Below are 15,173 nucleotides of genomic sequence, written 5' to 3'. Positions count from 1 at the left end.
ACTTAACTTTTATAATAATTTCTCCTTCATTCCTGTAAAATTAATTTTGACATTCAGTCAAGATATAACTATAAGGTGATTACTATGTCCCAGGTACTCTCTTAGGTTTGATGATACAAAGAGATCAAAACAATAATCTTGTTCAAGAAGTTTACAGGTTAAGGGGAGGAAACATAATAAATCAACAACAACAAACAGACAATCACCACGAAAAATTAAGACAAGGATATGAAAGAAATGAGGTGGAGCTGAGACAGGTATTCTGTCTAGGGTGCACTTGATGGGAAATAAAAAGCAAGTCACCCATATATTCAGAAGGGGAGTAAGAGAGATGGCATGAGGAGGTAGCTGGGGAGCGGATCACACAGGCGTCCAAGTTAGCAACCCTTTGGAATGTTTCTATGTGTACAGAGATGGCTGACCGAGAAAGCGTTTGTGTTTTCCAAGGGAGAGGAAAGGGGGCTGCTGTCACGTACAACACGGCACTTACTGTGAATTATCCTCGTTGTTTATTCTCTTGAGCTCTCGTATGTGAAGATTCCTGACTCTTTCCAAGCGCTCCAGTTCTGCCTGGATTTCAGCTTCTTCCTGAAGATGAAGAGAGGAAACTGTAACAACCTCCATTTACTTGTGATATAAAAGGACATTTTACCCATGTATCCATTTCCACTGCGAGCAAGGAGAATACCGGTGTCTAAAGTTCCACTGAGTTAGAAGACCAGAGTGTTCTTAGAAGAGCATGACCGATCGTAGGGCTCATCCTCTAGCTAGACGCTGTACCTAGTGAAAGCCCACATTTATTCTGTACTCTGAAGAATCTATTCTGATAACAAACTAATAAAATAAGAGAATCTAGTCAACTACTATGTTTCCCTGGGCATTATGGCACACACCTTTAGTCTCAGCAGAAACAGGCAGACCTCTGAGTTCAAGACCAGCCTGAACTACAGAGCAAGCTCCTGGCTAGCCAATGCTGCACAGTAAGACCCTATCTCAAAAATAAAGTTCTAATTCTGGATTTAACCACCAGCTAGCCAGATATTGAAAGCAGAGAGACTCTCTGTAGGCAGTTACAGAATAGAAGGAACATCAGTAAGAACAGACTGCATTAAAGAGCAGTGGGCTTGGTGATCAAATACAAAATAAAAGAACACAGCTCTTTTCTATTCGAACCAAAAAAAAAAAAAAAAAAAGCAACTGGTAATTTAATAATACACACTGTAGCCGGGTGCGCACACCTTTAATCCCAGCACTCAGGAGGCAGAGGCAGGAGGATCTCTGGGAGTTCGAGGCCAGCCTGGTCTACAAGAGTTAGTTCCAGGACAGGCACCAAAACTACAGAGAAACTCTGTCTCGAAAAACCAAAAAACAAACAAACAAACAAACAAACAAACAAACAAAAAAACCACTGTAACGGTTGACAACATCTTAAAACAATGCTTATGTTCTGATATACATCACAAAAATCAAGTCATAGAAACAACAGATCTCAATATTGGCTCATTAGATGACCTGCAAAAATACTACTTTCCAATATATATTGGTTTCTTGAGACAGGGTTTCTCTGTGCAGCCCTGTTTGTCCTGGAACTTGCTTTGTAGACCAAGCTATCCTCAAACTATGAGATCCACCTGTCTCTGCCTCCCGAGTGCTGGGATTAAAGGTGTGTGTCACCACCATCTGGCACTTTCCAATATTTTTTAATGAAAAATAAAACCCATGACCACTTCAACAGAACAATTTGTCTCTTAACAAACCTTAAGCACAAAAATGTATATCTTATTCATAATTAGTCTCTTTCGGCAACACAATATTCCCTGGTTTATGAGTTACACCATGCCCATTCTACTCTCTTGCCCTCCAACTCGTGTCTCCTTCTACTTCCTCTTGAATTCATGACCTCTTCTTTAATTACGAGAGAGAGAGAGCTATTAATTTACTTCAAATTTATCCTTATTTTGTAGATATAGGAGATATAAACCAATAGAAATATGAACCAACAGCAAAACAAGTATTGCCAACACAGAACAGGTCTGACTTTATCTCACCTGTCACACCTGAGTGTGACTGTGCAGATGGGAGGGGAGGAAGAAGATACAAAAGCTCTGGAATTCATAGCTACAATCTTTTCTGGCTATACACAACATTGTTCTAGTTTCATTTCCAATCAGGACATCTGCCATCACTGACGGGAACAGTCTGTCTTTTCTGAATGTATTTAGCTAGCTCAGATACCTCCCGTCCAACCTCTGTTGTTAATGTCTACTGATACCTTTCTCTTCCTGACTTCATTTCTTCATCCCTCTTAAGAGAGAAGGGTATGTGGTATGTGTTTGGTTTACTCTCTCTTCAAATGCACAAATATATAGACTTAAACTTTTAACTGGGCACAGGTTTGTTCCTCTGCAAGCCTCTCTCTATTTTATATAAACAAAGCAAAACCCTTTCTAAGCAGCTGCAAATAAATACATGAATCCCAATGACTGGCAAATATAGTATTTAGTATTATTCTTCTATACTGTTGTATTATAGGAAAGAATCCCTTAAATATTAACCAGGGTGCTGACATTGTCTAGCAGGCAGTGTACAGAACATGGTACAGTACAGTGCAGTCCTTTCTTCTAGTTTTCAATTTCCTATGAGCCCTTTTCAGGATACTGGTGAATACCCCCCCATACACCCTGGCTTTTAAACAGCATAAAAAGAGTTAACCTTCTACTCGACAATAGGAAGGGGTCAGCCCTAACATACTCAGTATGTGTGCACATGTGAAAGCACAAATTTATAGTTTTGACTGGAAATGGCTAGTGGTCAAGAAAGTGTTTTCCATTGTGAAACAGTGATTTCTAGCTTAAACAATTCTGCTCTAAGTGAGGGAAACTCGACTTGCAATATTAAAACAGCAGCAACAACAAAAAATAGTGTGTGTGCATGCACGTTTGTGTGTGTAACATAGCGTAAGCTGGCTTGAAAAATCACTGTGTGGTCAAGGATGATCTTGAGCTCCTGATTCTCCTTGGAGTAGTTAGGATGTACTGCTCTGCCACCTGCAGGTGCTAGGGTTATAGGCCTGGATTCATGCATGCCAGGCAAACACTCTACCAAGTGAGTATATCCTTTAAAAAAAAAAATGTTTAAATCCTACTGCTTAAACTAGCTAATTAATACAAACACCAAAGGAAGAAAACTTTACCTCTAAATTTCCCTTTTGGTAAGTGGCTATCATCTACTACCAAGTCAAGGGTCTGATTACAAGAACCAGACTGTTCAAAGTTTCTGGTGTGGAGGAGGTGGATTATAAATAAAGGAGAGCTTCCATCTACAGCTGGTTCCATGCTTGCAGCCGATACTTCAAAATCTACTCATTTTTAAGTAGAAAGAAATAGTAAGGACAAAATGTCAACAAAGAACCCCAAAGTGCTTCTCAGAACCTTTCTTGTCCATACACAGCCAGAAGCCTCCTAACAGTCTTTCTGGGCTTCACTGTGACCTTCTCAAACACAGTGCATTTTCCACCAAAGGTCCCCTGAAAACTACTATTCTTGCAAGAGCAGAACCCTGTATCACAGCGTATAGACACATAATGTGCCTGTGGTTGGCCTTAAGTGAGAGAATCTTTAGATTTCTTTTGGTTATGGCTACAAATATAGAAGTGAACACAGAGATCTAAAGATAAAGCTGTCCAATATTATACTGCTCATTATTTTCACTCAACACTAAAATGACAAGAAATGTCACATATGGAACTTTTTTGATAACTTGGATGACATGAAGTATTCTAAAAAGGCCGAGAGAGACAGCAAAGCTGGTTAGGAGTGTGTGGAGACAATTCACCTAAAACCAGCGCCCTGAATTCTCCACTGTGCAAAAGGCTCGCAGGCAATCCAGTCTTGTCCGTTTCAACTGGCTGCATGTTCCACTGTCAGGAGTGAGAAAAGAGCTGTGAGCTTGTTCTCAGCCTGTAAAGAGTTCACCATGGAGGTTAGTACTGATGCTGCTGCTGCCTGTCACTGCTTGTTTCTCTCTGTAGATGCCAATGTCCTCAGAGAACAGGATGCCAGTGGCAGAGTTGTTGCTACACTGTTATCTCTTCAGAACCAGGCACAAGGAGAGATGAATGCCACATCGCAAGGAGCAGAGGGGAAAGAGAGAAAGAAATGGTGTCAGGTGGCATGTTGGATGTGATTCTGTTTCAGTAGAGACTGAGGTGACTGTCAATTGCTTAGCTGATTGCTTCAGGCTGATATCCTGCGTCTGCTAATAATTCCTGCCTAGCACTATTTCAGTTACAAGCTGGTTATGTCTCCCCAATAAAACTTCTGACACTTAAACCAGGTCAATTTCAATCTCTCTCTCTTTCCTCAATCATTCCTTTACTATTTACTATCTGATACCAAGACACCAAACTTCCTAGCATTGTCTTCAAATAATCACATATTTAAAACATATATCTGAAAAGAGAACAGTACACATCTTTAGTCCCAGCACCTGGGAGGCAGAGGCAGGCAATTTTCCAAGAGTTCCAGGCCAGTCAAGGTATATAGTGAGATCCTGCTCAAAACACCCAGCAACAGAACAAAGAGCAACTATATCCACATATGTTCACACTATAACTTATGGGATTAGCCACTGAAAAGGAGGCTTGTTGCCCATGGACTGTGTTACTCCATGTAAAGCACGTGCTATTCAGAAAGCTAAAGCTGATGTTCACTTGAAAGAGTTATTACAAGCCGGGCAACTCCCAGCACATGGGAGGCAGAGGTGGGTAGATCTGAGTTCGAGGTCAGCCCAGTGTACAAAGCGAGTTCAGGATAGCCAGGACAATAAAGAGGTATCCTGCCTACATGAACGGTCATATTGTGTAGTTCTGTTGACATGGAACTGAGAATCATGCCTTCACAGACAGGGTAAAGAGATGAACACTTACAAATGTGTGAGCAATGACCGCATAAACTCCTATGCCTTACAAAGAGTAAAGCATTTTCTGTGCAGAGTGCTGAGGCTGGAATCCAGGCCTCATAAAGAGCCGGAGTCTTCTGTATTTGGGGATTTTTTGATGTGTTTTTTTTTTGGGGGGGGTGGGGTGGGTAGGGGGAGTGGGTACAGTGGGGAGGCATAGGTTTCACTGTGTAGAGGGTGTTCCGTGAGTCCCCCCCTTCAGCTACCTATGTTCTGGGAATACAGGAGTCTGCCACCACACCTGGCTTAAGAATTCTTGATATTCTGAGAAACACTACAGTGACTTCTCTAAGCCCAGAAGACAAACCAAATACTTACAGAAACTACATTTTTGGAGGCAAATTTGATTTAGTTTAAGCCACATACTCCGGAAGGTTCCTACTTGACTTTTATCACACTTTAAAACTTTATTTTCTAAGACTACAGAGTAGCATAGATACAAATAAACATTATGATCCATTCAATAGTAAATAAGCTTCTCTATACTGTTTACCTCGCCAATTAACATCAGAATATAAAATGCGTATAAATAGATCATGAACTACATCACACCACAAATTATCCATTTTCATCAGCAAATGGATCTTCTACCCTAAATTCTTATGGTGTCAGATTTCTTAACAAGGAATATACTTGCAATTTAGGGCTAATGAACATAATATAATCCTACTTTATGTTAAGAGGAAGACGGAGTCATGTACACCATGTAGCCGCCAGAGGGGAAAGATGCCAGGTGGAACCTTGCTGGTAGGCCACAAACCTCATGATAAAAAAATAAAATAATAAAAATGGGTTAATTCTATATGTAAGAGCTAGCTAGTAATATGCTTAAGCTATTAGCCAAACAGTATTACAAATAATACAGTTTCTGTGTGATTATTTTGGGAGTCTAGGCAGCCAGAAATGAACAAGTGGCCTTCCTACAACAGAGGGGGGAAGGGATGAGCAGAGAGAGATGCCCTTATCTGACCTGTTATTTACTCAGCAGGTTCCACAAACATCAAGTGCTCACAGATCAGAACAGACCCAGTCTATGGGAGATGCTATGCACTCACAGCTAAGGTGCGCTCTGCCAGCTAGCAAACCCAGGAGCTTAGTTACTGATAACACAGAATTTTCTCATGAACCAAGCCTGGTCTTTGTGGTTAATTCTCTCTCTCATTCTCTCTCTCTTCCCCTCCCCGCTTCCCTCTTTTCAACATAACAGAATGACCTACTTTCTAGCTGTGCTTTGGAAACATTTTTAATACAAATTAAGTTACTGCTTATTACTTTCTAACTGAACAACTAAAACATAAATACCCAGTTCTAAGCAGCAGCTCCTATTTAGTCAGTCTCTAAGGGGACATTACTTGCTCAGTTTTATTATCTCTATGCACTGCCAGCAACTGCCTTTATAAACACATTCATTCTTCTCACCCAAACCCGTCTCTGAGAAGAGAACTCTAAGTACGTAAGACTCTCAGCACTGTGAACTGATACTTTTCCCAGGATATTTCAGGGTGGAGAACAAAATAAATAAATAGATAAACAAACTAACAAATAAATAAATAAATGAGAGTCAGAGGTAGAAGATGTTAGAAACCATAGACTCATAACAAATTTTATATATAAATGGGGAAAAAGCAAAGAAAATGATTATAAAGAGGACAGTTATTAGAAAAGAGTAAGTAAATATGAAAAATGTAGTATCTCAAACAGAGGGAAAGAGGGCAAAGGGGGTGTCAAATGCTGAGGTAGTCTGAAACAGTGTACAAATACTATCATGGAAGTAGATGTTACTTGAAAAACCTAAAGCATTGTTCAGAGACCAAATATTTTCAAAGAACATTAAACTCAATCATCAACAATAATCTAAAGAAAAAACAAAAGAATAAACCCTTCTTTGAATGCTTTCAAAGTTGTATTTTAAAAAAAATACTACTAAAGAATGCTGACTGTAACCGCTATACAGTTTGAGTTTTATCTAACAACAAAGAATATCACTGTTAGAAAGAGTGAGCTCTAAGTACACCTTCACTAGCACAGCGACTAAGAATTTACTCAGCAGTGGTGTAGTAAGTAACAGGCAGCCTCAGTAGCACCGTAATTAAGGATTTCCTCAGCCACACCATAAGCAATCAAACACACAGTATCCCTTTATTATCAAAGACTGGCCAGATAACACAAACGTTTCTGTATTTAAACTAAAGGACTAAAATGCTTGAGGAACTTTATTTTTTACTTGTATGTTCATATGTAAATACACCACACATAACCCAGCACAAGTGTAGAGGTCAAAGGACAGCAGCCAGAACCATTGTGTTTCTTCTATCATGTAGATCCTGGGTTGCCAGGTGGCGGCAAGCACCTTTACCAGCTGAGCCATTTCACTAGCCCTTGGTGAATTTTCATATGGGGCATCGATCAATCTCCTTTCAACAGAATGTCTTACTGTGGACACACAAGTACTTGTGACTCTCCCGCACTACAGACGCCCTCCTGCCTCACGGTTCATGAGGAGGTGCACTCGGCTATAGCTCTATCTGCAGTTCCATCTGATATGGACAGCAGGCTGTAGCTGCACAGGCATCTCGGAGACCATGGGAAAACTCAACAACATAACAGAACAGAAAGACGTCAGGGAAACAAAAGAGGGTCACAATAAATCTTTTTGATGTTCACGTAATTTAGGGTGACGGTTTCTGCGCAGTGGCACAAGCAAATGTGGCATGGTGACAGTCACTAGAGCTGTCTAAAGCTCTAACCAAGTGGTATATGGGAAACATCTCAAACAGGGCTTAGTATACAGTTCAACAGCAGCTGTGTCTACCATGTGGGGTCCTTGGTCCTACCCTACTCCTCAGAGATGACTCCACAGACATTGTCTTCCCTTAGTTCAGCTGTAGCTATACGTCAATTCTGTATTTTTTTTAAAAACTAAATAACTGAAAAGCAGGAAGCAGGATAAAACACTGGCAAGAAGTAAATTTTGGGTCTGTTCATAACTTCATTTTGAACTGACTACAGTTTCAAAGCTTATACACAAGTACGAAGTGACACAGTAACAAAACTGGACAACACACGGCAAACCCGTTTTCAATTCTAGCAATTCATACGAGATCATTTAGGTTATGAAAAACGCCCCGCTCATGAATTTTGATAAAAAACATTTAAACAATTAATACTGACTAAATTAAGAATTAAGCCAAATAAATTAACAGTTCTCCACACGCTGGACAACAAACTATAGAGACCCAGCATGGGTTGCACATACCTTTTTGAGATGTCCTAGTCTAAGCTTGAAAATTTCCTCTTGTTCATGATATTCTGCCAGAGTCAGCCTGCCAAAAGTGAGATTTTAATTCTACAATGAGATTAATGCTTAGTACTTTCTTAAAATTAAAAACTAACAAAACATGGTGAAAAATATTCAACCAAATACAAATGTTAAAATACTGATAACTTGAAGCCTAAAACACGGAAATCCTTGGGCTAAAAGCTAGACTCTGTCACAAACCAAACAGCAGAAGGAACTGCTGCGATGCACATGTGGATGGAGTGAGGAAAATAATAGCAGACAGCTTCTGGATGTGCCGATATGCCGTAGGGACAAGTTTACCTACTGACATGGTTTCCTAGTCTTAAAAAGTATGGCTTTAGGGCTGGCTGGAGATGGCTCAGCAGTTAAGAGCACTGGCTGCTCTTCCAGAGGTCCTGAGTTCAATTTCCAGGACCACAGGGTGGCTCACAACCATCTATAATGAAGTCTGGCATCCTCTTCTGGCCTACAGGTACACATGCAGGCAGAACACTGTATACATAATAAATACATGCATCTTTTAAAAAAATATGGCTTTATCACAAAATGACTCAGAATTTTGTTAACTATATAAAAATTTAAAAGCTGGTTATATAAAGGAACACACTGATTTCTTAAAAACCTGAATAGCTAAAACTTGGTATTTTGAAACCAAAGTTAAAGCATGGTTTTTGAAGCAAGATCTATCATGAAAAATTCCAAAACTCTAACACATACAGATTGCCAGAGTTTTTTCAATCCATCTTTTCAAGGGATGGATATTACTGTCTTAAGTTTGCAGGCTTCTAACTTCCTTAACATTTATGATCACAGCTATTAAAAATAACAAAAGTTGTTTAAATATTCTCTTCAGGGCATTTTGCATATACACAGTTTAGGGTGTTCACAGATGCCAATTTCAGAGGACGTGAGTTCAATTTCCAACATGGTAGGCAGCTAACAATCCCTGTAGTTCCAGCACCAGGGTAGTCTGATATTCTGACCACTACCACCTACATACACGGGGTATATTCTCTCTCTGTCTCTCTCTCTCTCTGTCTCTCTCTCTGTGTCTCTCTCTGTCTCTCTGTCTCTGTCTCTCTCTCTCTCATACACACACAATGTATCTAAAAGGAGAAGGAAATAAATGTAGATATATCAAATAGTCTGATGAATCAGGCTCTCATTCATAGTAACAGCAAGCAGACAATGTTAACAATCAACAGCTTTAAGTCACCATATTTTTTATTATGTGCCTTAATGTGATTTAAAAATTTATCCTCTTAAGCAAGTCAATTTGTCATGTTACTTACCAAATCTTTTACACATACATAAATGGAAACATAGAGCTCATTTCTTCCCATACAAATTGTACCCATCATTAAATTATTAACTATAGATAATAGGTAGGTAGCTTCTATTACTTATTATAGATAAACACAAGCTTACTATTTAGGAGCTTTAGAATGCTCTTAAATAAAGCTATCGGTAGGTTTATGCTCATTTTACTTTGAAAGTAAACAATTTAAACCTGGCAATGATAACTTTCCATAGTGAGTGAATGAGAATCTTTGTTTTGTTTTGGCCTGGGTCTCACCATACAGCTCTGAGAAGCTAGGCTGGCATTAGATTCAGAGGCCCACTTGCCTCTGCCTCCTAAGTGCTGGGATTAAAAAGCATGTAACGATAACTTACCAGTATTAGAGTTAGGTAACAAAAATAACAGAAACCAGCAACTATTCATTTTAAAAGAAACTTATCATTCCATGTTTTAAGGATATATTGTTCAAGCAGGAAAACCAACCTGAAGCCTCAAAGTTACACAACACAAACTACAGGGTTAGTCAGCCTGTTAAGAGGTGTGTGCACAACTCCTCTGATCATTATAATCCAGAAAACGTTTACTGGATATTTCATCAGGAGCCATGCACTGATTTAAAAAAAAAAAAAAAAAAAAAAAAAAGCAGCTAGCATTTTTAACATGACAGCATGGAAGATGGAGGAAATGAGACGTAGTCTGTCTCAGAAATTCAAGTAGGAATACAGAAAACATTAAACACGAAAGAAACAGTTCTCCCTTCGATCAGGGACAGGACAGGAGGCACACTTTCACTACTATACTGGAAGAATAGTCAGAACTATAGTGGAAGTAAATAAGAAACAAATATATCCTAACTGTACAGAAAGAACTAAAGGTATCATCACAGATGACACTACATGGTTTAAAAAAAACAACAAAACTAAAGACAAGCAAAAGAATAAAATCCCCTAATTAAAAAATAATATAAAATAAAAAATAAATTCTGCAATGCTCTAAGGTGTGAAACACATAGAAATCATCGCTTCTACATACTAGAAACAAACAGCCATAGATGATAAACATTTCAACAATGCATTCAACAGTATTCAAATTAAAGTTAAATCAGTTAAAGACTTTTTTTTTTTTTTTTGGTTTTTCGAGACAGGGTTTCTCTGTAGCTTTGGAGCCTGTCCTGGAACTAGCTCTTGTAGACTAGGCTGGACTTGAACTCATAGAGATCCTAGTTAAAGACTTTTATATGAAGAACTATAAAATACTGCTGCAGAGTTAAAGGACCAGGAGTCTACACAGCAGAGGTAAAAGCCAAAACTTTAAGATAGCTCCTCTGCTGCTAAATATGACTCCAAGTTGTTTTTTAAAAATAACAGTCACTGGACTAATTGCAGCTAAAAATTAGAAATGACTCGAAGAAATGCTTTTAAGATGGATTTTGAAGAAGCACGGGTGGTCTGTACATGCAGTATCAAATTTTTGGAAACCAGGGGGAGGAGTACAGTTTGAGCCCTAAAATGCAAGACTAGCCTGGCAACAAAGGGAGATAAAGATGAAAGCAAAGGATTAAAAAAAAAAAGCAGAGGTAAGAAAAAAGGAAGACAAAGATTAATGAATGAAGAACATGCAAAAAGATGGGGTAACTAGTGCAGAAGACACACATGTGCTTGTAATGTAATGAGGGCTTTGTTCTGCTTACTGCTTTTAGAAGTCACGGCATGGCAGGGGTGAGGATCAGGGTATTATCTTTCAACAGAGGAGAACGTAGTTCTGCAAAACATCTTCACCCACACAAATTTTTGTACAACATTCTAAATTTTCTATAATATGCAACTTTTTAAAGTGCTATTATCCTTTGAATTACAAAAAGTAATCAACACAAAAAATTTAAAAAGCCAAACAGAATAGACACAACTATCTGCAACTACCTGTGAACTGAGCTCACAGGTTTGGAAAATAATTGCAAAGCACTTCAATGGCTCATTAATTTTAACACTAGATTGGTACCGTCAACTGATTCAGATACACAAAAGGAGTAGATCCCACTCTCCACTTAAAAATTCAAACTTGGAGCTAAAGGTCAGAGATAACTTTTCAATTAACATCTTTTCTGACTATAATTATTTTTGTTTGTACAGTTTATGAATAACTGCTAACTGTTAACAATGTTAAGAGAGAAATTTAAAACAGAGGCTTACAGTTGTGGTAAATTTGGCCTAACAAAGGGATCATTTTCTGCTCCATTGACTGCCTTGTTTTTTCTCTGTTTTGGTTCAGAATTGGTAGCAGGTGCCTGAGAATTATTAGCTGTGGGAGGTTTGCGTTTGGCGAGAAGTTTCCTTTGCCGTTCAATATCTTCCCTTTGTTGATTTACCCATTCTTGTTGTCTGTGAAAACGAACAAACAGAGTCATATTAATCTCCCATTACTTTCCACAATTAAAAATTGGAAAAATACATCATAAGAAACAATCACATAATTTAAATCTGTATTCTTTTGGTTCCATTCCTTTTTAAATTGTTAAACATTTACTTAATTTATGTGTATGAGTGTTTTGCTCATTTGATTTTTAGACAGGACCTCATCGTGTAGCCTTGGCTGGCCTGGAACTTGGATGGCCGTGAACTTACCCCCAAGTGTTGGGATTAAAGGCGCGCACCAACACAACCAAACGGAGAGTGTGCTCTGTATGTATACATATGTGCACGTGCATTGCAAGTGTGCTTGGTTTGTGTAGAGGTCAGATGAGGAGATCAGTTCCCCTGGAACTGGAGTTACAGAAGGTTGTGAGTCATCGCCTGCATGCAAGGAACCACACTCCAGGTCCTAGGTCCTCTGGAAGAACAGCCAAGAGCTCTTAAGAGCAGCGCCATCTCTGCTCATCACACTCAGTGAATCAAAATAAACTACGGGTCTCACTTCACACAGTCTTCAAATGAAGTGGTGTCCCCTAAATCTTTAGACAAGTGTGTGGCCACAAAGGATTTCACAGCATCTTGTCCTTACTAACAAATACCATTCCCACAGATACTTCCTTGGAATGAGTTTGGTTAGTTTGTTCTATTGTATCCTTATTATAAAGCATGGTGATCAAACCATACTAGTATATACAGTAAGATAGTTAGATGAATGAGCTAAAAACAAAACAAAAACCAAGCCTCATCCAATGAAAGTCTGGGGTAGATTTTAAACATAATTTTATCACTCAGTATTAATATTTCTAGAAAAGCTTATAAAAAGGCAAGTGAAATTTTAATATGAAGTGTTACTTTCTTAAAAGAAATTATAGTAATGCAGTTGACATTCTGAAATAAAATAAAACTTGACCTTAATGGAGAGGGGAACTGAAAATATAAAGAAAAACAGCAGGAAAATTACAAAATTTAAAACTTTATTTATAAAATTAATACAAATTTATTAGCACTTCCCACTAAAGAATCTAAAACAATTTTCCAGAGAGTTTAGATTCTAAAAACTGACAGATATTATGTCTAATATAGAATTATAGGCTGGCCATAGATCTGTAATCTCAGCATGTGCATAAATTATTGGGGTGAGAGGTCGTAAATCCAAAAGCAATTTAGGTCACAGAGCAAAATTTACACCAAAAAGTTGGGGGAACATGTGTGGGGCTCAGAAGCACATATGTAGAAGTTGAGAGTCTGTTCTATTTCCACTGTGTAGGTCCCAAGGACAGAACTCAGGTCATCAGGCTTGGTGCAAGTGCCTTTACCTGATGAGTCATCTCAACAGCCAATGGAGGAACAATTTGCTCATCCTATAACACATTAAGTTTATTCTGACAGTAAGAGTAACTATGTTCCTTTCAGGTCTCCCACCATGTCAAGACAGAAAATGTCACAGCTCTACATGGTCATGCTACTGAGGTTTAGAGCCAGCCCCACCGCACACCCTCCAGAGCTCTGACTTCGTGACTGAGCGTTGGTTTGCACACATTACTTTTCCCTTAGTGGGGAGGAGAGCTAAGACACGAGAAAAAGAATCAAGAACCAAGATAGAAATTTTGCAAGAATGATATGTGAGTTCTGTTTCCATTCAAATGTAGGAGCAATCGAACGTGGTCTTACTTAATGGAAAGTAAACTTGAGGAGCAGGGAGGGATGTAGAATGGCCCTTGTCCACTATGTGGGGGCCTTTTGGTAAGATACCCAGAATCCCAAACAAAAACAATCAAAAAGTAAATCTTAAATGTATTTTAGAACAGGTTCTAAGTATAAATAAACAGCCTAGTGGTAAGTTAAAAAAATTAATGGGACAGATACAGTGGATACCTGGTTATTCAGGATCACGTCTGGCTCAGAGATTTCTCTCTTCATTTTCTAACCACTTTGGGTTATTAACAATTAATGTGAACATCCTATAGCAATAGTCTGTAATCCACAATCAGTGTTCATCAGTAATATGCAAAGTAATCAGCATATACAAAGAATTTTGTTCTGAGAAACAACTACTGGCTGTAATAATATTTTGTTTCTTACTTTTCTCTTATGAGTACGGGTGTTTGGTCCACATGTATGTATGTGTGTATGTATATGTATATCACATGCATTCCTGGTGTCTGCAGACACCAAAAGAGAACACAGGATGCCCTGGGACTGGAATTACAAATGATTGTAAACTGCTATGTAAGTGCTGGGAATTGAACCTGGGTCCTCTGGAACAGTATCCAGTGCTCTTCCACTGAGCCATATCTTTAGTCATTATGTGCATTACTGCAAGACAGTCAGGACGGAGTTCGGTAGCAGAGATTCTAGCTCACAAAATATTAAAAAATTAAGGTTTTTCATCTCAAATCCATTTCCTGCTCTCTAGTTTTGCATTCAGTATGGTAGCTCAAGTGTCAACAATACCTGTGCATCTAGAATATCTGTCCATCTTAACTGTCAAAATTTTATCTTCCTCCCAATATTATTTCTGTATTATCATCAAGTGACTCAGTACCTCGATTCTGGTCACATATACTACATATTAACAACCTTTAACTAGCCACAGAATTAGACCCAACATAGATTAGGTTTGTAGAGATTCTTTCATTGTGATAAGCTAATACCTAGAACAGCTGTCTCCAACAAAAGTTCAATACACCATTGAGAGTCAGGGGGCAGGACAAGGCTATTTTGTGAATATATGTTTGAAACAGCAATACTAATTTGACACGATGTGAAACAGGCTGCGTCCTTGAAAAGTTGGTGGAGACAATGACACCACTACACTCAAGGATTTTACATCAAAACAAAAAACAAAAGACAGGATCATGGTCCTAGCTCCCAGACACACAAATAGCCAAGGCACCCTTACCGATCACCATGTGAACTTTAAAAAAAAAAAGTGGCAACAATTTCTTTGTTTTACAGTTTAGCACTGAAATGCTAGTCATGTTTGGTTCAACTAACGTGTGAGGTGCCTGTAGCTGAGGCAAGAGAAAAACTCTTCTCCTAAGGCACAGACATCAAGGAGATCTTTACCACTTAAGGAATGGGGGAATGAGACAAAAGTAATAAGGTGGGCACAATGGTATGTACCTATAGTCCCAGAACTCAGAAGGCTGAGGAAGGAAGGTCAGTTAAGTCTAGGAATTCAAGAGCAACTTGAGCAACACAA

The 15,173-nt window shown here is 38.7% G+C and overlaps 1 protein-coding gene across 1 annotated transcript in view; it reads right to left on the bottom strand.

Annotated features, from left to right (window-relative positions):
• Window positions 1-15,173, bottom strand: part of Tlk1 (tousled like kinase 1) — a 108,926-nt gene that overhangs the window by 15,338 nt on the left and 78,415 nt on the right. Inside the window, exons 11-13 of the mRNA XM_057754848.1 lie at window positions 11,750-11,938; window positions 8,216-8,282; window positions 491-588 (exon numbers count right to left, since the gene is read on the bottom strand). Of these exons, the coding sequence (XP_057610831.1) occupies window positions 491-588; window positions 8,216-8,282; window positions 11,750-11,938 (354 nt within the window). The remainder of the gene's footprint in view (window positions 1-490; window positions 589-8,215; window positions 8,283-11,749; window positions 11,939-15,173) is intronic.

Source organism: Chionomys nivalis, chromosome 22, assembly GCF_950005125.1.
Source record: "Chionomys nivalis chromosome 22, mChiNiv1.1, whole genome shotgun sequence".
Taxonomy (NCBI): Eukaryota; Metazoa; Chordata; class Mammalia; order Rodentia; family Cricetidae; genus Chionomys; species Chionomys nivalis.
The sequence above is the reverse complement of the archived record's forward strand: the minus strand, read 5'-3'. Positions and strand labels throughout refer to the sequence as shown.